Below are 23,149 nucleotides of genomic sequence, written 5' to 3'. Positions count from 1 at the left end.
TGAATTTATGTGAACGCGTGATATCACTTGCGTGGCAACGTGGAACAAGTCTTCCGAGTTTCTCTAGAGATCTACTTTCATGATAATTGTAGCTCACTGTACTTTCGTGCCACAGACGCAATTTTTACTGGATACAAAGAATAGAAGAAAATTATCGAAAGAAAGTTTTCATAAGAAAATATGATAAAATTCTTTCGATTATTTAATCTATAAGTATATAATTGCTCTGTTTGCATTACCACAGATGATTTTGTAAGAAGACAAAAAGAGAGGTTCTAATTTTTTTTCTTAGCAACTATGTTAATAAGTTTTTTAGAGATGACAAACTTGAGAGACTGTAAGAAATCACTATAGGAAATGTCTGGTGAAAATAATCGTTTTGATAAAAAATGTTACATAATTCTTAAAGGTAGTTATTATATATTCAGATGATGACGAGGAAAATCACACGAAGTATTTTTTGGCGCTAATGAATCTTTGTGAAATAACTATAAGGAAATTCCTGTTTCTAATTATATTACTTAGTACTTAGCAAAAATCTTCATATGTTGCGGTTAAAGTTAAAATAAAGCAAGTTTATACTGGTAAATATTGTAATCATTTCAATTAAATACCATATGCCATATTTAAACAATCTTAATATATTAAAAGCGCCTCTTAAAATAAATCGATGTCATCGGGTCTATTGAAAAAACTTCAATATGTTTTGTACAAATACATACTATCAATAACATAAATCGGAAAAATTATATATATAAGACTAATTATTCCGATTTCTATGATCCCAAAAAATATAAAATGAAATTTGATGCCTTTAACTCTGAACAGTAGGCACACATTTAAAATTAAAAAACTTCGAAAGGTACCCTATTAAGTTTTTAATAGAGTTAAAAGGGCAATTATTACTTGTAATGTGTTAACAGTTCCACAAAGAGGAAATATACAAAAGCCAGTGTACATTATAGCTTAAATATATAACTTGAAAATGAAGGAACGAGTATTATATAGCTTGACAACTCCGTCGTAGCTAAGAAGGTAGTGCTGGACGCTCTCGAATTTCATAAGTGGATTGTATTGTGTGCGGTTAATTCATTAACAATATTTGTAGTTGACGAAAGTGCTCCAGCTTACATATTGACGTTGCTTATTCATCTACTATATTGACATTGATGTATATATAAGTTTAATCTACTGATGCGCAGGTGTGTACTGTGTACCGCAATTCGGACCGATCATTTCATTAATAGAATTAACATGGATAAGCCGATATAAGAATATGTATTTAATGTTATTGCTATTCACGTAACTTACTCTATTATTTTATGCATGTTAATGTATCTCGGTGATGTGTTTTGATGTTGAAAATTTGATCGCGTATAATTTGAAGGGATTAAGTGAATGAACTTAAATGTTTTGACATGTTTAAAATGTGTAAAGTTGTCAACGTTTAATTAAAATGAAAATAAGGTAACTTACCTCGATTTATTGTTTAAAAAAATATTTTCAAACAAAACACGTATTTAAGTAAACTGGATCGTGTTGAAACAGAAGTGATTACCATTTAATGACTGCTCGTCACTGCATTGAAGTTACAAATGAGAAAAATAATTACTAGACGTGACAATCGAAGTGGAAACGTTGAGCACTGACGTTCTTATTAGATAAAGGAAATAATTAAACTAGAGGTTTGTCTAAACTAAAAGCAAAATCAAGGCGTAGTTCAAATGCGAATTCAAAAAATTTTATTCATTATTATCTTTTGGTTTCACAACATTGGTTGACGTCAAATAAATTACTGAGTAATATAAAATCATGATAGATTTAAAAAAAAATGGACAAACCATAAAAGCATTGGTATGTGTGTTAGTACAATATATATTTATTAAATAAGTAGAAATGAGAAAGGTTACATTGAAAATGTTTTGAAATCATGAGAATGCCGCATTATAATAAACGCATGTTGAAATCCATGTTGGAACGTACCTACATCTTGACAGTGATCGTGAATTACCAGTTGTAATAAATTATTTATAACTAGCTTTTACCAACAGCTTCGCCACCACCTACAAAATAATACAGGTTTTGTACAAATCCCACGGAAACTATAGTCTTCACCGGGATGAGAAGTATGCACCCTCTTCAGACTCCCAATTTATCATATACGCAAAATTTTAAGAAGATTAGTCCAGAAGATAACGAGGTAAGAGACAACAAACAAATAAACTTACGCATTTATAATATTAGTTGGGACTCATAGGTACGTAGACCTCAACATGAGGTTATGTTCAATTCAGGATAATACTTATCTCAATATTAGTGCAAAATCACCGTCAGTTTGAAAGATTAAGATTAAAAATATACATTACGATATTATTTATTTTTAGGATACCTACCTCCGATCCACTAACGTTAAGTGGAGATATTTCTCCGCGTACCCCGTATATGTTAGGTATATGGAGGTAATTTTTAATGTTAGTGTTTAGACCGTATCTATTTGTTTCGTGTATATGAATATGTAAGCTAGTTCAGAAATATATAAATCTCGATGTTAAAAAGTACCTATTTTAATCATTTAGTCGACGTCAACCAATGTGAAACGAAAAGATAATGAATAAAAAAAAATTAATAATTCAGTAGAATTTAAAGAAATACTATGGTGTATTTCCAGCTGTAAACGCGATATATATGTGTTGTCTAGAAAGGAGGTTGAATTGAGGCATGTAGGAGTCGAGCTGAGTGTACGGCGCGCGCGCGCGTGGTACAACTTTCCCGCCCAGCTTTCCGATCGCGTTGGGAAATCGGCAAATGTGCGGGCTGCAAATTGATGAGCAGGCTGACTTAATACTATTCTAGTCTACAATAATAATTAACTTTTAAAAATAATAAACAACGATATTAAGAGTTATAATATTTATATACGGTTATTATCAGAAAAAAATTCTAATTGAAATTATTTTGACTTCTACTTCAATGGTTCAAGTATTATTTTTATTTATTTATTTAAGTTACACAATCTTACAATTGTTGAAATAAGGTTTTAATGCTAATGCAATTTCTACCAGACCTTTGAGATATAGCGAAAGTGTAGTCGAAGGTAAGCTTTTTGTAATCTTGTTTCCTTAAACATTTAATACTTACATACTTACATAATTTTCCATAACATAATAGAAAAATTGGTTATATGACATGTAGGTTATATGCTTACATAATATAGCTATTATAAGGAGGATTAGTTAACATGAAAGCCCACAATTAAATATAACGATTATATAATGAACGGCGTCGCAACGTGATATCATGCTAGATCGCTAATTCGGAGGTCCTGGTTTTACGTGTTATTATAGTAAGTAATGAGAAAACCTCTATTTTGATTACAGATTTTGAAGAAATTTGGCATATAAAATAGATAACTTGTACAAAAGTACTGGAAAATTTGAAAAACGGGAATTTAAATTTAACACGGGCAGAAATGTGGTAAACAGCTATACCTAGTATTTTGTCTGAGATACTGGGTGTGTTTTGTTTGAAATTTGGGAGTAAAATAAAACGTCATTGATAAAAACAATTTAAATTATATGTACCTTACTAACTTTCTCCCCGGGGCTCCGCATGCGTGAAAAGTGCCTGGATTTCTTTTGCGTACTCCACACAATATACTTATTTGTAAAATTCCAAGGAGAACGGTCCAGTTATAGTATAGTGGGGATGTTTGGCTTCATTAAATGATACCTTGTAGTGTATCCTACTATAAAAATGAATAAACTGATTCGAGTTCATGCCTTCTGAACTAAACGGGTAGCAAAAAATTTGTCAATGAATTCAAAAGATGCAATTTCCCGTACTAGCTAACTAGGTAGGTACTTCCCGTTGACCTAGAACAGTAAAATTTGGCAAGAAGCGAGGTCTTGTCTACTTTACAAGGATAGGAAAAAAAGTATGGAACGTGTTATCTGAGGTGACGATTACTCGTAATTCACTAAGCGAGAAAAACAATTTCTTTAAATAGTACTAGTAACATATCATTTATTTATTATAGTTTTCCAGTCATAGTTTGCGCGTACATATATGTAGCTCTTGGCACACTCTAACATAATTATTCTGCACTGTATAGACAGACACTGTTCCCTTCCTTTTTTTGATCGCGGACTGTATTAGAATTTTGAGGTAGTGCTTATAGACGACCCTGAAGTAGTCGGTACCGATCCTGTTTCATGGATCACCCATCGATATGAGAAAACAACGCACTTGTGACGAATTATTACATATCAAAATGCGCCTTTGGCACAAAAACTCAATTTTACCATCTTGTTATTATTTAATAGACTAAATGGCCTTATAAAATAAGAGTAAAACGTTTCAAGTGGCGAACTGACGATGCCTTCTTAGTAAATCATGTACGAGTGTCTATGAGCGATAACTCAATTGCTGCATATGGCTGCTTAGTAATGGCTGACATTCGAATATAAAGGTGGGTTCAAACGTAGGTGTATCGTACGGTACATGTAAGGACGGCATAACGTGACTATAGGGTCCCAAGTAAGTTCTGTTGTTGATGTAGATTCTTGCTCAGTTAAGCGATCAAAAGTGTTCTTGTTACATGGCAGAGTTGGGATTTGAACCTGTGTCTCCATGCGAATCATGCATTTTAACCTTGACAAAGCCCAAATCAGGTAGTCAAGTAGGTAGTAGGGGTTTAAATGACGGCCTCTCTGGCGCACCGGTCAAGCGCACTTGTCTGTGACACCGGAGGTCCCGTGTTCGAACCCCGGTCAGGGCATGATGAGAAACGAACTTTTACTGATTGGCCAGGGTCTTGGATGTTTATCTATATAAGTATTTATCATAAAATATAGTATCGTTAAGTTAGTATCTCGTGACACAAGTCTTGAACTTACTTCGAGGGTAACTCAATCTGTGTAATTTGTCCCGTATATATTTATTTATTATTTATTTAATTGTGTAGGCTGACACATAAGGTGTGCTATACACTCCCGGGTGAAGACCTGGGGATTGTCTGTAAAATTGAACCTTGAATAACAAAAGTAGCAGCAATTCACCAACAACACGAAAGAAACAGGTACATATTTTTAATTGAATGAATATTTTGAATATTTATTTGAAGTGACTTCTTGAGCAAAACGGGTCACACATTACGTCGACACATCGTGACTCGATGTTCCGTATTTTCATACAATTATATGAATATTAAACACTAGTTTTTTAACACCTCTTGGCCAGTGCTTCGCTCCCGAAACTCCATACAGCGCAGTAAGTAATTCTAAGGCGAAATCGTATTTTTTTCCTGACTTACCTATACGATTTTGGCGATAAATATATGCGATTGAGTTAACCCCATTACCCCAAATACTTAAAAAGAGCAAGGCCAAACATAAGAATCGTTCCGTGGTCAGTAGTCGGATTATCGCCTCTGAATCAAAGGGTCAATCACTTTGTTAAGTCTTCCTATTTTGTGAAAGGACATAACGCATTTAATACTGTGAAAGAGTGTCCATTCTATACGGTATTTTAGTGTCTATTTTGGTTATTATTGATTCTCTGCTCTGAGTTAACTTTATGTTAACTGACGCCTCTTACTTGTGAACTAACTTATAAACTTTCAAGTTCAAACCTCGATCGGAACTAAGATTTCACGAGAAATCACTGAGAATTATGTCTGGTTAGCTGTATGTAGTTCTTTTAGATATACTGAATAATTCTAACTGGACAGAGTTTTTGTGTTGTTGTTGTTTCCGTGAAATCTGAATTTTACAGAAACTTGTATACTTATTGGCTTATCTGGTCTAGAGGTGCACTAAGAGTGCGTTATACGCGGGCAAGTGACATAAAAATGGATTTCTATGTCTTTCCTTTTCAGACTAGTGCTGATTTATTTATAAAATTGTCTAGTATACGAGTGTACGGAGTCCTCGTTGAGCGAGCTCTTGCTCGGTTTTTGATATACATACATACTTACATATGGTCACCCTTGTGTGGTAGACAGAGCCAATAGTCTTGAAAAGACTGATAGGCCACGCTCAGCTATTTGGCTTAATGATAGAATTGAAATTCAAATAGTGACAGGTTGCTAGTCCATCGCCTAAAAAAGGAATCCCGTGTTTATAAGCATATCCTTTAGTCGCCTCTTACGATATTCATGGGAAAGAGATGGAGCGGTCCTTTTTTTTTTGTACTGGTGCCGGGAGCCACACGGCATATTTTGATATAGATAGGATTATTCAAACATACTCTATCTAAAACCGTGTATATTAGTAACTATACTGAATCAAGTTAGTGCCTGCCCAGACTGTATTTAAAACAAGTTTAAACTGCGCGCAAATCATAACCTACATAATACCTTCTAGATGCAGCCTACATTACCTTATTAATTATTATTTTTTAAAACACGTGGCTTTGATTTGTATCTGATTAATTAAATACGAGATTTATGAACGCGAACTTCAAATTGTATTGTGACAATTTTAAAATGATTGAATTTCTAGAGATCTGTTTATCTAGAGATTTTTTCTGCAAGAACAAAATAAATAGGGCTGCTCATTTTATCATCAAAACTGTACATACCTAGTACCTACCCACTAATTTCAAAAATAAAAGAATGAAGAATGGTTTGATCTTTGACCCAGCTCATAATCCAGAGAGTGCTTCCTGTACGCTTAAAACTGCATACTATAAGTAAAAAAGATGCCGAGACCTTTGACCAATAGCCGAAACTGGTTAGGATCCCAAAAGTAACTAGTAGTTTTTTACGTACTAAGTCATCTTAATAAGATTTCCGGTTCTTTTTTATTGAGTTGCCTTATCCTTCAACATTAACAAAGAAGGAAACAGAGATTCGCCGATCGAAGCCGTTGGCAAATACAGATTAATAAATATAAACCTTATTAAAAATGTCTTCAACAACACTATATAAGTTTTTAGTAACTGGGTGAATCATTAAGAAATTTTTCTACGAAGTTCTTTATTTACTAAGATATTTATGATAAAAAAAGTATTTACGTTAACTTTTCTGAAATATCGGTCATATTCTTAAACTATGGTCACGTTGAATTAAATGGTCCGGTCCACATATCAAGTCACTAGTCCATTTCTTTTATAATTATAAAATGGCTCTTTCTTATTTAAAAGAAAGAAATGGAATAGGCTCCACTTAAATTCTTCCACAAGAATAAGCTTCTCAAGACGAAAACGTAGGTGTTATATTGCCCTAAAATTACCCCCTTGATGATTGATATTCTCTAATACGCACATCAAATGTGGCTGGATCGGACTGAAAACATTTCTCGTCGTAAATGTTATTTTTCAAACTACATTAGGCCAATTTCAGCGCCAGCCAGCAATGCATAGCGCAGGTGTTTTATAGAACACGGGAATTTTTATTGCGGACGTCAATTTTACGATGATGGAATGGATTTCTCTCAGAAAATATGGACATTTTATGATCTTATAGATGTGACGCAGACGGTTCAGTTAGTGTTTTAATAACTTCAAGGACCCTTGGAGAAGATCAAACGCCTAGTTTCAATAAAAATAATGTAAGCTATCGATCGAAATGTAATTTGCACTTTTTTTAGGTACTGTCACAATTTTGGTTGTATGTACTAACTGTAAATGCCTTAACAATTTCAACCCAGTAATATTACGACAAGCACGGGGGTGATTTCTGTCGCATTTTTTTTTTGCGGTTGATTAAATAGCTATATAGGCTGAAACTAAAGTAGCTAAAAAATTAAAGTCATAAGTAACATTCACAACAAATTGACACTCAGTTGAATATTTACAAACTTGGGGATTACAACTGTACGATAACCTTAGGTGGCTTCCGTTGTTAAAGGTATCGTATATATCAGTGACGTAGTAAGTTTATCTTAAACACTGTAATGTTTGTTTTATTTTCTCACTTTTTAAGAAACAAGTCAGTGTATCGATGACCAAACATTAGGAAGTTAGATATTTGGCACAAAGTTTACGTAAGACATTGCGAATATAAAGGACAAGTATAGGGAGATTGTATAACACAACAATGCTGTCATCGAGATAATCAAAACATATAGGAAAAGAGTTAGTTAATAAGCAATAGTAAAGAGATAAGGAAGTTTTTATAGATTTTAATTATATTAAAGGGTACATTTCGTTTTGATAAATAGAATAACTAGTAGGTACCAAGATAGTCTCTTCCACGTTTTTGATGTCGCGGACAACAGCTAATGTTTAATTTTAGCATGAAAGTATGTATGTAGTCCTTGTTTAATTAGTAAAAACCTTTAAATTTTCTTAATGTTGCTAAGCTGTAGGTACGCTGTAGTTAACTTCGGCGCAGACTTTTGATGACGAACTAAGTCACCTCGATTTGGAAAAGATTTCAAAAAGGGATATTGAGCAATTACAAATTCTTCGAAGCATTGATATTAACTACTGATATTGTCCAAAAGGCAGAAAAGTTAATTGCTGAATCGGTATATGGTATATCTTAGCATCAACTCTTCATATATTTTTATTTTAACATACCTTTGCGGTGGAGAGGCGATAAACTTGTCTTGATCAGTGCACTCACTTTCCATATTTATTTTTATGTGACCGGTAAGGTACCGCCGGAGATACACCTTTAACGGAGTGCACGGATAATGCAGCACGGAACGTACAAATAACAACGGTTTTCACGACAGGAAACTAGCTCGTTGTTGAAATTGGCCTCACGAACTACCATAACGTGATTACAATAGCTACAACAGAGAAACGCGATGTCAAGTAAATGAGATCACAAAATATAAATGTATTTTTGTATAAAATTACGTAAAAGAACTTCAAAAACGCGTTGAACAAGTTCGGCGGCTCAACACTAAATGTTGGCCAATGTTAATTTTATTTTAATTTTACATTCACGCTTTAAGTTTTGACCAAGTCTTGGCAAATAAATTTATAGCACTTAATTGTTGATTTTTTATCAACTTCAAGATAATAAAATTTGGACAAACCGACGTGCCGGCAAGGATGTTAAATAGTTTTATCACTCGTGATAGTTTCATTTTTGTATGTTATTTCTTAAACGTTTATTTGGTAAGGCAATATAAAATTTTAGTTAAAAACTTGCAACACATAAGATACGAATACTGACAGTAAAAGAAGTTTTAGTGTGTTTTTGTCGGTAGTGTTTTCATAAAAAAGATTTTGGTATCTACAGTTCGCATTTAATATCAAAACAATAATTTTTATCTCTACAGTAAATTAGTTTAATCATAGTTGTGAACAGCACATGATTGAGTAAGCCGGGTTTGTAAGATCCAGTCTACTAAAACCAACTCGAGGGGACCACCTGTGTTATACCTAGTTGTTAAGGCATCGTAGTACCTATGTTAAAATATAATTTATTTATCTGAATTAAAATTTGTATATTTTGTAATAAATTGTGTACTAAAGAAATATTTTAAAAACATGTTGAATCCTACAGCTTAAAAAGTTTTATGATGATAAAATGATTTTGAAATTAAACTTTCTTACAAAAAATAATTCCTTAAATTTATATAGGCTGTTAACTGATTACAATTCGTGTTAATATGCATATATCCCATATGCATATTCACACGTTAGCTGTCAGAATATATAACTATTAATTTAGGAAACATTAAATAAAAATATTGTACTAGGAATACTTAAGTCTATTTTAAGATACCTACGTAAATGTTTACCAACATACCTTAATATGCATTTATAAAAATACATCTGTTTCTTTGTTTATTGCTAACAATATGCTTACTGCAAATTCATTTCTATCATCTGTCACGAAGATAAATAAAAAATATAATTATTCATTCATGAAAAATAAGAACCTAAGTATACGTTTTTAGTTGCAATATAAAATTATAAAAAAGAAGCGCCTAGTCCTACCCAGCAAACAAACAATAAAAATCGCAATGCCAATGAGTGAAAGTGATCAAGATCAGAGTTCACAAGGGGAACTAGTGATGGGACTCACCTCATTGAATCCGGAGTGGTATTTGATGTGGTGGTAAATTTACGCGGGCCGCATGAGAGCGCGAGCGACACGCGACCGGTTGGAGTCCGTGCTGTCGGCGTAATAAACACCACTTTCAGTTGGGACGCGGACCGAAACCAATCGCCGAGGGTGTTATAGTATCGCGCTCACCTGATGCTTATGGCCTCACCGCTGCTTCACCGTAGAATGCGGTGCGACTGAGTCGCGCGCCACCCAATCCAACACTTTTATACTTTTCTTTCCCCTACTCTAAAGGGCTCTTTTCCCAAACACTGGATCCCGAGCGACGGTTCCGTTGACCCGTGACGGCCGAACTTCCAATAATGTCTAGGAACTTGTCTTCGGGTCAAGTACGCTTGGAGTGTTTGTAATAGCTGTCGGTTTACCTTTACACGATTGTCTCACTGAATTTAGAAGTTAGGTATACTATCTATTTCAAGACACGTTTGTCAAAATATTCTGTTTATATTCGTTATCGTGGTCATTCCGGGAAATGCTCTGTTACTGCATCCCTAGACGACACGGAACCTACATGGCAAGTAGATTCCAATTCGTGTCTGGTTGTTATGTCTGTCAATAAATCAGTGAGAAAATCAGTTATTTTATTCTTTTAATTAGGTATATTGATATATGTTAATCAGGAAACTAAGGTCATCCAGGCTCATTGTTGCGAATTAAATAATCATAAAAACCACTCCCCAAATTGAAGAAGAAGAGTAGCAGTAACTCGTGCAGTATTTCATGATGTCAATTGTACAAAAAATGTGGTGTACCTATCATCATAATTACTCAATTTATTTAACTTTACTGTTCCACGTAGTTTCCGGTAGAATAGAAAAGGACCATTAAGTTTTTAAACTGAAGATCTGATATATATTAGGTTGATGTGATGTATAAAGAAATCCCAAGTACACGGTATCAGACTGGTACCTAGTCACCACAACAACCTAAAACAAAGGCTTATTCTAGAGGTGCATTACATTCTTTATTTTCCCACTTCTGCAACGACGCCCCATTATTTTTATAGTTTCAAGAACAATGTTATTTCTATTGTATTTTATTAAAATGGTTTCTATGATTGGTCATAGAAATTGTTGTACAATAAACCGAACAAAATAAAATTACGTAAATAACTACATACATACATACGTAAAATAACGCCTCTTTTCCGAAGGGGTAGGCAGAGACTACATCTTTCCACTTGCCACGATCTCTGCTTAAGATCGTGGCAAGTAAGTAAGCATCATCATATATACATATATACATCTCTGTAAGTAGGTAACTAGGTACTATAAAAAATAAACCAAAGAAGGGAAGGCTCCTTCTTGGTCAGGTCAGTTTCTTCTTGTGGTCAGGCCAGCAGACTTTTGAAAAGCTCTTTTTATAATCGAGTTTTTTTTTCTAAGAATTTTCCATGAATTTTCATACCTACAAGAATTTAGATACAGTTCCAAGTTAAAATAACTTTGTTACGGAGTTTCATAAAACTTAACTACCCTTGGGGGGTAATGCTTTACTTATGGTTGAGATTGAACGATATTTTCGAACTGTTGTGTGACACTACTCTGTCTTGTCTTGTCTACTTTGCACTAAGGGAATAAAGAAATCTTACTTCAAACATGAATGGACCGAGTATTAAATCCTAAACGTAATGAGCGCCTGCGACCCAAAAGTAATTTTTATGAATGTTTGCTTGAAATAATTCTACTTTTCACCTAGTTAATGGCAATAAAAAGCAAAACGACAACTTTAAAACATGAAAGTATACATTTTCCCGCTTCAAAGTCCCAGTCGACTGCCGACTGCATACTTTTATGTGAGTAATGGTTTTCATTCTTTATATAATGTAACGTTTATTACTTTAATACCTTACGGTGGTGCCTAGGCAAATATCACTAACAAATACACAAAGGGTCAAAAAACTTAACGAAGCAAAGTCGTTCTTCCAGTTCCTATAATCTGACCTACCAATTGAACATTATTTCACCGTTAGTATTCTAATCTTAATCTTGACTATGGGTAAATAATGCTAGAGCTAACGGTTTTTGAATATCCTTATGAGCATTATGATTTTGAATACTTAGTTCGGCGAGTGGGTAGGTATAACATGTTGGGCTTCTGTTGAAAACAGTTAACTAGTTAGATTATTTGTGTCAAACATATCCAAACAACAAGATAGACTTGAATCGGCTCTAACAAGCGTCCATATGAACGCTAGGCCAATTCCATATTATTTGGAAAAATTAACAAACGACAAATCACTTTTAAATGCTTAAAAATAACGTAGACTAAATATTATTTATTTGATCCCTAAATCTCTATACTTATACCTATTTAACGACAAACGCGGGGTAAAACCTGTCATAATTTTTATGCTTTAAAAATTTCAATCTCATACCAATTGTCAGTAGTAATCTTAATTTTAGGTAAGTAATTTAAGTAAGATTACGATATGGTTATCTTTAACTATCTTATTCTAACAAAATTTTTATTAAGCTTTTTTACAGTTGACATTTTCACTAGCATTGTAGTTTCCAATAGAACATTTTAGACCGTGTTTCCATAAGAGCTGTGCCTCGCACAGCGTGCGTTACAAGGAATGTATATAGTAAGAATCAATAGAATCGGTCCTAGGAATATTTTATGCGTTATCTTATGAGACTGTGGGAAATGTTCGGTGGAGAAAAAACTTAAGAACAGAAATTCTTCTTCAGCTCTAAATTCTCTCTCGGCCGTTCTTTACTCTCTTAGCTGTTGAACTCTTGATAGTAACCATCCCAAAACAGCCAGTCACCTCCCACGACATTATTTCCACAGCATAGCTTTTGTGAAAACGCACCCTTATTCTTTTTTTCTAGAGAAAAAAACTTTTCCTGATTGGCCTGGGTCTTGGATGTTTATCTTTATAAGTATTTAGTTAGTCTCGTACATAATATTAACATAGAAAAATTTCTTGTTATTCTATGGGGTCCCCAGTCGAAGCAGTAAGAGCATAATCTGTTACACTGTTTATAAGAACTGTCACGGCGTAGGTAATGTGGATTGACATTTTTTCCAACGAATCCATTAATTTGTGTCACTTAGCTAAAGGGAGCAGCCATTTTCTTCTCTTTATAAAAACATCGGATGTCATTTGCTGGAAAATATTGCTAAATATCTTTCGCAATCGGAATGTTGACAGCTTCCGCAAATTGTTAACAGCACAGAACACTTAAGCCTTCTTTGTAGTCGGTAAATTAGGTGTTAGGTCAATACCGCAGGTGGTATAATAAATTAATGATAAGCAAGTGAACTGTACCACGGATTAACAACACATCTTGCCTCTTTCGTTTTCCAGTCTCCTTATATTGTAAGTATTCAGATTTCATGCCATGTTATGCAAGCTAATGTTTGTTTTAATAACATGTCCAATTTCTTTAAAAACAGATCTTTTTCCATTTGATAGATCTAACTAATGTTATAAATGGAAACTTATATTATTTTGCAGGTGACAAACGTGCCGATAAAAATTGGTGGATTAAATGTAAATATCGGTTATCGCGGTAGGAAATTCAGATCATAAATGGTGTACACATAGACACGAGCTTATTTATATGGACTTGAATATTAATTTCAGCTTGAAGGCATTAAATCACTCGAAATGGAAAATACGTCATAAGTATATCATCTGGAACTTTTTCATAGAACATGAACTGACTATAAATTACTTAAAGTAACTAATGACAATGATAAAATTATCAACGAACAAGACGTTTAATATTACAAGAAAAACAAATTGACTGACAGCCGAATGATAATTTTAAAATAATTATTGATATAACATTATTTATACAATTTAATTAGTTGACTGTGATATTAAACATTATGTCGAAAATATTTCGGCCAAAATAAATCGCTAAGGCGCACTTTTCTCCACACAGATTTAAAATGTGTCCGGTTTTAGGCACCATTAATATGTAAATATTACCAAAAAAATATTCCCAATACAATCGCAAAAGATAATTACCTCATAACAACCTTCTGTCCTGAGTCGGTCTCAGAGCCGAACTCTTTAGCTACACCTCGTCCAAGATTCTTATTTGGACTGGAGGATAACGGTCTGATTTTGACCGCAGATCGAAGACTAAAAGAACAAACGGACCAAGACGTTGCATTTTTTCCTACGTTTCCCACTTGTCTCTGAAATGTTTGCGTTCAACCACTTCACATGTGTTTGCCATTCCATATAAGATAGAATATAAGAAATCTGAATGCGACGAGGAACTTATGTAGAATCGTCAGAACGATGACATTAAGTCTTTAAAAACCCATAAATAAACCATAGAAGCAGATACCTAACGGAGTTATGAATTTCATATTACATAAGTAGATATATCAATGTATATTAATTTAAATACAATAAGCTATATTCCTATCAATTCTTAGGGCTTATCATAAATACATCATACAAGCAGTCATGCTTGTAGTAGTTTAAAAGACATGGTGAAAAGTATAAATATAAAGAAGACAAGAGAAATGGTCTTTTTTAAAACAAATGTTCAGGTGTCTTGGTATTTTCGCACTTAGAACATTTTTTAAATACCTAATTAAAAAATAGAGAAAAAAATACGAGAGTAAATTGCACTTTTATAATATGGTCGCAATGAACTTCTTTTATAAGTGACATGATAATACTCGAAACATTTAAATTAAATTTAAACGAAAAGGTTTGGTGGGAAACTGAACATTTTCTACGATTGATGTTTGGCATTTTATGTGCACTATTTACCCTATAAAATCGATAAGGAAATTTGGCGTGATCTCCGTTTAAAGCCAGGGAAGAGTCGTGGCGAATAATCGGGTGCTTAGAAACTTATAAGACAAATCCAATTATTATCTCAAATTCATCATCAAGCCACTGTGAAACCACCGTGAAAGCCACAGTGAAAGGGGCCTTCGAGTCTTTGCGGGACTATTGGTTTTGTTTACACTTTAAGGGACAAAGACGTGATAAATGTATGTAAATGTACCTATTAATAGAGTGATCGTGTAGTTTTACTATTAGTGTACATCCTGGAGGCTAGTATATCCTCACTTGGAAGTATTTTGCGGAAACAGCTATACGCCTCGTGCATTAGTATGCAATCGCCGTGCCGAACAATGACCTTAGCCGACTGCGGCTAACCTACGTACCTACCTGCACGACCAGCCATGATTCCACTATTAAATTTCTTAAAGGTATTTTTATTGGTACTGAATATGCTAGAAACCGTTTCATATAGTTGTAGTTTTTTTATAAACAAATCTCCATATAAAAGTGTTTCTGCAATATTCTTATGGGTTTTAATCATGAAACCATATGGATTGTTTCCCTGCAAAGGTTGCGGAGATCAAACGGGAGTCGCCTCGTCTAAAAACCTGACTTAACCTATCAGGGATCTTGGTAGGCGCCTGGACCCCTGGCTCCTCTCCACAGAGCGAGGATGTAACTCGGATTTACGAGAGGCGGAAGAAACTATTGCACACTTATAATAAGCCGTGTGGTTCCCGGCACCAATACAAAAAGAATAGGACCACTCTATCTCTTTCCCATTGATGTCGTTAAAGGCGACTAAGGGATAGGCTTACAAACTTGGCATTCTTTTTTAGGCGATGGGTTAGCAACTTGTCACTTTTTGAATCTCAATTCTATCATTAAGCAAAATAGCTGAACGTGGCCATTCAGCTTTTTCAAGACTGTTAGCTCTGTGTACCCCGCAAGAGATATAGACGTGACCATATGTATGTATAAATAACAAGTGTAGTCTCCTATAGATTTCGTGGTTATTTTAACCTTTAATTTGGCAGATTGGGGTTCGTTGAACGTGTGATATATGCGACATAGCTGTCAACAATGCTACAATACCAAACCCGTTGTGGGCGACGTGAGGTGTAGAGGTTCAAATCTGACAGGTATTTTGTAACAAAAATTTTTGATTGTCCATTGTTACCTTAAAAATACTTATGAATTTTAATTCATTTTGGTACCCAGCTCGTGCTCAACGGCACGGGCCAATGAAAGGTATCTTAGCATAATTTGCCTGGAATTGGCAGTTTTTAAAATAAATACGTCTTGTTAGTATTATTTTATGCGGCTAAACCTAGATTTCTTATAGGATACGACACAAGACGACTGGAAACGATGTTAAAAAATATTAGAGTTGTCAGTGTACCTTAGAAAGATAATGGGAAATGATCTAGAAAATATTAAATAATAAAACATAGATTCCTTAAAAGTGCATGTCGTGTTTGTTTATAATAATAATAATATAATCTGCTATGGAAAAATGTCATTTCCCGTATTTGAGATTTTCAATCACCGTAGTCGGTAATTTCCTTTGACAACTTTTCAATTTCCTAAGCCAAATTGTCGAATTGAATTTGGACAAAGGTGTACACCACTTGTGCCTTAAGTCTTGTTAAATATTTGAAGTAAAAGTTATGAGAATGTTATTTAATTTTGGCGAATTGACGTCAAAATTAGCATGTATCCAAAACCAAAGCTAAAAACTAATCCTATTTGACAGGTCTGAGAAGAAATACATAATAGCTTTGCCTTAGCAGTTCGTCTGATTGCCTGACTATTCGTAAGATCGCTCAGGTACCCTAATAAAGCTATGATATGTAATGCATACTTATAATTGCGCTGATTAAATAATTTGAAAATATTTTACATAGTACCATCCCTTCACGTAAAGGGAAGATTATTATGATAGATGAGCTGATCAGCTTTTTCTCGTGGACCCCACGATTTCCGACATCGATGGTAAAGTGAAAAAAAAATTATACTTTGCGAATATACAAGCACGTGAGCATATACAAGCACGTGAGCTTTATGTATGCTTATGATAGTTGACTAAATTATAAAAACCACGCGCATTCATAGTTGCATCACAGCAAAACTCAATAAAACTGCCTTTTATTTCGAGCGGGGAACATGTTATGCACTTTTGTACTTTTTACATTAACTTCCGTATAAATATATAAAAATATGTCACACAAAACCGCTGGTGATCGACTTTAGAAAGGTAGCAGAACTAACGCTGAATTGCATAGCATCGTCACATAATTAAAAAATCTCTACTTTGTTGCAACTTGCAAGCAAAAATTACCTCACCTTTTTCTACTGAATGCGGACCAAGAGCTAAAAAGTGCAATGACCGGAAATGTTACATCTACTATGATTATAAGATTCAAAACGAAGAAGTATTTATAAACAGAAAAACAAAAATATGTATGAAAAGCAACATAAGTAGAAATGTTTTTTTAAGTACTTTTGAACCGATAACAGGAACACTGCAATTTAAATTCTGAACTGCCAGCTGGCAAAATAAATATAAGGGTCCGAAATATGTAATAAATCGTGGCATTTCAATTTTTTTTAAACTGTTGGCCTTATTTACCCCTCAAGAAATATAGACGTCGTCGAAATATAAATTCGAAAATGTGAATCGTGAAATTATATAAGTATATTAATAAGTGAAATTATATACTGATATTGTGATACGATTTTTCCAAACCTCCTTCGTGTTGCACATCCGTCATCCCCGCTTTCCGACAGTTTTCTCTCCAAATTTTTTCGCGTCTGCCATTTATAAGCATTTTTATAAATTTGACAATCTTAGTGGGTAGTTAAAGTAGCAAACTAAAGAGTCTCACCGTAACTCTATTTTATGATACACGCTCCAGAATTTCTTCCCTATTCTCATTGCCAATACTTAATTATACTTTATCACACCATTGGCATATGCAAAACAAGAGCTTAGGCACCTATCTACCTTACCATTTTACCTTTAATTAATTAAATATCTTATCAATTTTTCTATATACTATTTACTATATATAGATTATATAGTAAATAGTATACATAGATTATATATAATCTATATATTGATATATATAGATTATATAGTAAATAGTATATCACGAACGTTACACTATTGTTTTTTTTTGGGTAAAAATAAATTTCTAATTCATTAATAAATATCTATCTTAGTCCTCTTTTACGTTGTTAGAGTTTATGGAATAAAATACCTAGTTAAATCTTAAATATTACGTAGTGGAAGAAAATTATCGCTCACAAGGTAGAGCGCGAAGATCTAGATATTTTCGATAATTATTTTATAAGGAGTACTTTAAAGTTTTGAATAGCTAAATTTATACTTAGTAGATAGAGTCAATAGTCTCAAAAACATTCATAGACCACGTTTGGGCAAAGCTTATTGATGGAATTGCGTTAACTTTTATGTCTTATTAATAATTTGAATTTGATTTTTATTACTTAGATAATTCTACCCCTATCCTCTAATTTAATACACATAAATATTGAGGCATTTTAGCATTTCACTCAACTTCGAAAATACAAAGCCTCATTTTCTATAACTCACGCCATCTACCGAAAGTAGGAGGTACTTATAATATTCCGTAAACGTAGGTCATTTATCTTATTTTCCAGTCATATCGGAAAAAATCTGTACACTATTATTTAGCCACAACAAAAAACATTACTATAAAAACTAGTTTAAATAAAAACTGTATTTATGTATGGTTGATAAAACTAGTATAGACTAGAGATGGGCAAATGCCCGGACATTTAAGGCAAATTGGGAAAATGCACAATAGATGCCCATATATTCTTTCCCTTTGGGCATTTATCTGGATCATTTATTAGGAATTTTCCCAATTTTCCTTAAACGCCCGGGCATTTGCCCATCTCTAGTTTAGATACCTTCTACTCTACATATTTTCTTTATCTCGACGTACTGCACAATGCACATAGATGGTACAATTTACTTGTAAGCACTGAAACATGCTGTCTCCAGCAAGGCGTCAGCAAGGCGTCTGATCAAGCGATTAAGTTTACGCCAGAAATTATAGATGGCGCTACGCGCTATTTTCTAACGCACAACAAATGCATGGTGAACGCACACTTCCGCCTACATACTGAGGAGGCGGCCTGTAGGTACGGTACACGTATAGCCGTTCTATACCGACGAGGGCTCTACTACAGTAGAGTTCGGTTCCTGACGGTGGCACCGGTCGGTCCGTCGTGTGGAATGATTACATTCGAAATGTGTCCCGACTCGTGGATACACAAAGACTGCATAATTAGTTGCGATTCCGTAAGTGAAAATTAATTCAGACTTACTACTTTGTTCCTTCCAATAAGTTCTGAATTTATAGACGTGTTTATAGACTGTGGAATTACTGTTTAATAAATATCTTGAGTTACCGAGCGCTGTTGCCGGCGTGCATTTCTGGTAAGTGGACTTAATTGTTGTTCTTATTGGGGCACATAGGCATTAAGTACCAAACGTACACCTAACATTTCATTCAGCAATATTGTATTCGTACTTATGGGTAAGAAAACTAGTTGAAATTAGTTATGAACAGATAAAATAAATAAAAAGTACTAGATGCAATTTTGGGTGGATTTTTAATGAGAAGGTAGTTTTACAAGTATTTAGTAAACTACCTACCTACTACATAAAAACTGCAATAAGAACTTTTGTGAGAATATTTATTTTATTTCATAAATCACAACTGGCACCTACGCATATTTAATAAAAACGCATCATTAGTGTTATCAAAATTGAAACACTTAACAAAGACCTAGAATTTTCTGCTTCAGATAAGAAGTGGTCTTGTAAGTTCTCTAAAATAGGTAGGTTATATTTTAACAATCTTATCTATAAAGTATTATAAATTCGAAAGTAAGTTTGTGTAGCTATTTATTTATTACCTCTTAAAGCTTGATCTACTTACTTACTTTTTACTTGAATTTTCGCACCGTACTTTTACATTAAGTACTTACTTAGCGAAATAAGTAGGTACTAATTAATCGCGAGGGATTACATTAAGCGAACACTATGTACTCATGTACGCAAAATCTAGTCTAAAATAGAACATCCTATGTGCGACTTTGATACATTGCATTTCCTACGTATGAGTAACGTGCTAATTTGTTTGATTCGTCTATCATCATACCAGCCTATCCATCATCATTTTACGCATTCACTCATCATATTAAAAATCGATTACCACTTAGTCAGCTTGCTAAAATATAAACCAAGTTAGGTTGTCGAGCTAGTGCATTCTAAATGATTCTTAATATAATACCTTTATATTTCATGGCATTGAACTATAGAAAGAGAAGTGTTTTCACTAACTTGGTTCTAACGTTGACCTTTCAGATCATTATTCTATGTTTACCTATACTAGGAACAGATTGCCTAAAGTATTTAATGTATTTTAATTGCAAGAAATAATTTGTAAGTACTTACTAACTGTAAAAGTACTGTCCACCGCAAACATCGGGTAAAATAGAAAAATCAATTCAAAAATGTTCAATCTTACCACTACCAATATTTACTTCCATTCTAACATATACGTACCTTGTAATCTAGTTCTTCGGCAAAGAATTTGAGCCCAAACTTGATAATTTATTGATCGTCACATAGAGAGAATAATAAAACCTAAAAATTACCACGAGATAAAAAACATTAAAAAGGCTACCCATTAGCATGTCTCATTTAAAATAAACAAAGAAGGTTGTCTATCTATCAAAAAAGATTTTTACTAAGAATTCATCAACAACTAGGTATATACTTATTATTGGCTCCATTCTTGTGCGAAAAATTTTAAGTTCTTTCGTAGCTTGGAAGCCTTAGGAAATCTGTTTTTATCAAATTTCAACTAAAAGCTTTGATAGTTTAGTCTCATAGAAGTTTTTTATGGATACAAAAAGCTATTCGCCGTGTGCTACGTAGAATTACAATCACTTATTCGGCACACCCGGAATATAGGTATTATTTATTTGGCACATTTATTTTTTTCAAGACATCAGACCCTTTAAAAGCGGAATCAGTATTAAATGCGATAGTTATTTAAATGTTCGCTGTCTCACTCAAGAAATATAAGATCAACACGCAGCCCACTTTCTACAGATCTCAATAGATAAGCCGTATTATGGGTTTAAACATTTGAGTCCAAAGAACATTAGAACTGTGCTTCAAGGACCGCCATCATACCTACTTGTAAAACATTTGGTTATGAATAAAACAGCTGTGTTGATGGCGCAATCAGTTACCCGCATCACACTACTTGGGTACTTAGTCTGCGTGGCCAATTGATAGCCAGATGTAAACAGTTGGAGGTTATTCTAGGTTTACCTACATACATATTGTTTTCTTACATTGAAACGGGAATAAATATTTTGCTTTTACTAGTATACTTTTTTATTGTCATATTATCAAAGATCTCACAAAACATTCTCAGATTTTATACTTGGCATAGCGAAACCACTTAGGGTTGCGATTGTACCTACTAAGAATTAAGTAAACGTTGGTTATTATCCGAATTGAATACGATCCGATAATATTAAAGGTGTATGTTAGTTAAAAAGAAGAGATAATGAAGAATTGAACAAATACATATGATTCAGTTATTAAATACATTACATACTCTGCTGTGTTTAATAAATTATTATAAGCACAAATTTAAAATCATAACACAGAGGTAAACAATTGCCGCGTGGTTCCCGGCACTTTAGAACAGGAGACCACTCTTTATGTTTCCCATTGATGTCATGAAAGGCGACAAAAGAAAAGGCTTATAAACATGGGATTTCTTTTAGGTGACGAGCTAGTAACTTGTCAATATTTGAACATATTCACTATGTACTGCACAATACAAAAGAAAAAGTTTAATAAATATAAATATAATAAAAGTTAAGTAAAGTAAATATGATTGACTTGGGAAAAAAATAATTAAACGTTAATCTAATTAATCTTTAATTTCAATAACGATGTGATAATCCGTTTTTACGAAATGAAAAAGGAGGGTAAAGGTTTTAAGTTTCAGTAACAACTTGGATAATTCTACTTAGTTAAAAAGTGATTAAATACATACACCCATTTTCGTCCGCTTCAAATGTTGATTTGGTGTCAAATCGACATTCACGCGAGCGGAGTCGTGGGCAAAAGCTAGTTATATTGTAATATATTTCTCATTATCACATTTGTAGCCTTAACTATGTCTGGAGATTACCCACATGTTTTGACGATCGGACGGGCAATGTGTTCAATCTTAAAATGCATTAATTGTCGATGTGGGCTCAGTTTCCTGTTTTGCGCATGCGCCGAGCTTATTACAAAAGCACTTAAATCACCGGAAATCTTGGGAAAATATGCTGTAAATCTCCTGATTTACAGCATATTTTCCCAAGATTTCCGTACTCCTGTATCAGGGCATTTAATAAATCCATTGTTTATTTTTTGTTTTGTTGACACTTCTGAATACAATTTAAATTAAATTAGTTCTTGCTCGTGTTTTATATTTAAGTTATTATATTTATCGTTTCTATCAAGACATCATCATAATTATCTCACATCATTTAAGATTATGAAATCGTTGAGCATTTGTTGAGTAAGAGAAAAGTAACGCCCTATGTGCATTTTTTAAGGATTAATTATTTTTTAAACTCAAATATGCATACAGCCATAGTGGTTTCATGATGGTTAATTGTATAACTTTATATCAGTGGTCGGAGTGTAATCTGATCTGCAATGTGAAGCGCAGGGGCACACGACTCCGACGCACGACACACAATAGAAGATACATATGATTGTTATATTGTAGGAATTGATTGTATTCACCTTGATGCATCAGCCGTGTGGTTTGCAGCAGAGTAGAATAAGATCTCTTTATTGCCTATTTTCATGCACATTTAATATCGGAGGCACTATCGACTAGATAGCACTTCAAAGTTCTAACTAACCCAATCCTGGATTGTTTCCGCTAAACTAGGACTCCAGTCCAGAGAGGTAAGGATGCAACCGGTACTAATGCCAGGAGGATGACGATGAGTGGTTCAATGTTGCTCAAATGCGGGTTTGCCATTGGTCAATTTAACTATGCCAAATCAGTCTACGATGAAGCATGTAAGTTATACATTGTGAACTTTGAAGCCAAGCTGAAAATACCATCTGCAAAACACTATGATGAATAAGAATATAAAAGACCTTGATATACCATGCGTATCGTATCTGGTTTATATTACTGAAATATTATAGGATGTTGATATTACCTACTTAGTGAAGAAAAACTTGTACTGTTCGTCCA

General features: G+C 33.8%; 2 protein-coding genes across 4 annotated transcripts in view; one reads left to right on the top strand and one right to left on the bottom strand.

Moving 5' to 3' along the window:
- The window catches only part of LOC106134020 (neprilysin-2), an 84,725-nt gene that overhangs the window by 26,511 nt on the left and 35,065 nt on the right, over window positions 1-23,149 (bottom strand). The window contains exon 1 of one of the 3 annotated variants that reach the window (XM_013333965.2): window positions 9,989-10,195. The exons of 1 other annotated variant lie outside the window; for it this stretch is intronic. In XM_013333965.2, coding sequence (XP_013189419.1) covers window positions 9,989-9,993 — 5 coding nt within the window. In that variant the 5' untranslated portion in view covers window positions 9,994-10,195. Of the gene's footprint in view, window positions 1-8,523; window positions 8,808-9,988; window positions 10,196-23,149 lie in introns of those variants that run through there. One more of the 3 variants, XM_060953686.1, reaches the window with a different exon arrangement.
- LOC106133921 (abnormal cell migration protein 10) overlaps window positions 18,976-23,149 on the top strand; it is a 65,306-nt gene continuing 61,132 nt past the window's right edge. The window contains exon 1 of the mRNA XM_060953682.1: window positions 18,976-19,287. The gene's annotated coding sequence lies outside the window, so the exon portion shown is untranslated. The remainder of the gene's footprint in view (window positions 19,288-23,149) is intronic.

Source organism: Amyelois transitella, chromosome Z (genome assembly GCF_032362555.1).
Source record: "Amyelois transitella isolate CPQ chromosome Z, ilAmyTran1.1, whole genome shotgun sequence".
Classification (NCBI taxonomy): Eukaryota; Metazoa; Arthropoda; class Insecta; order Lepidoptera; family Pyralidae; genus Amyelois; species Amyelois transitella.
This window is presented reverse-complemented; position numbering and strand designations above follow the sequence as displayed.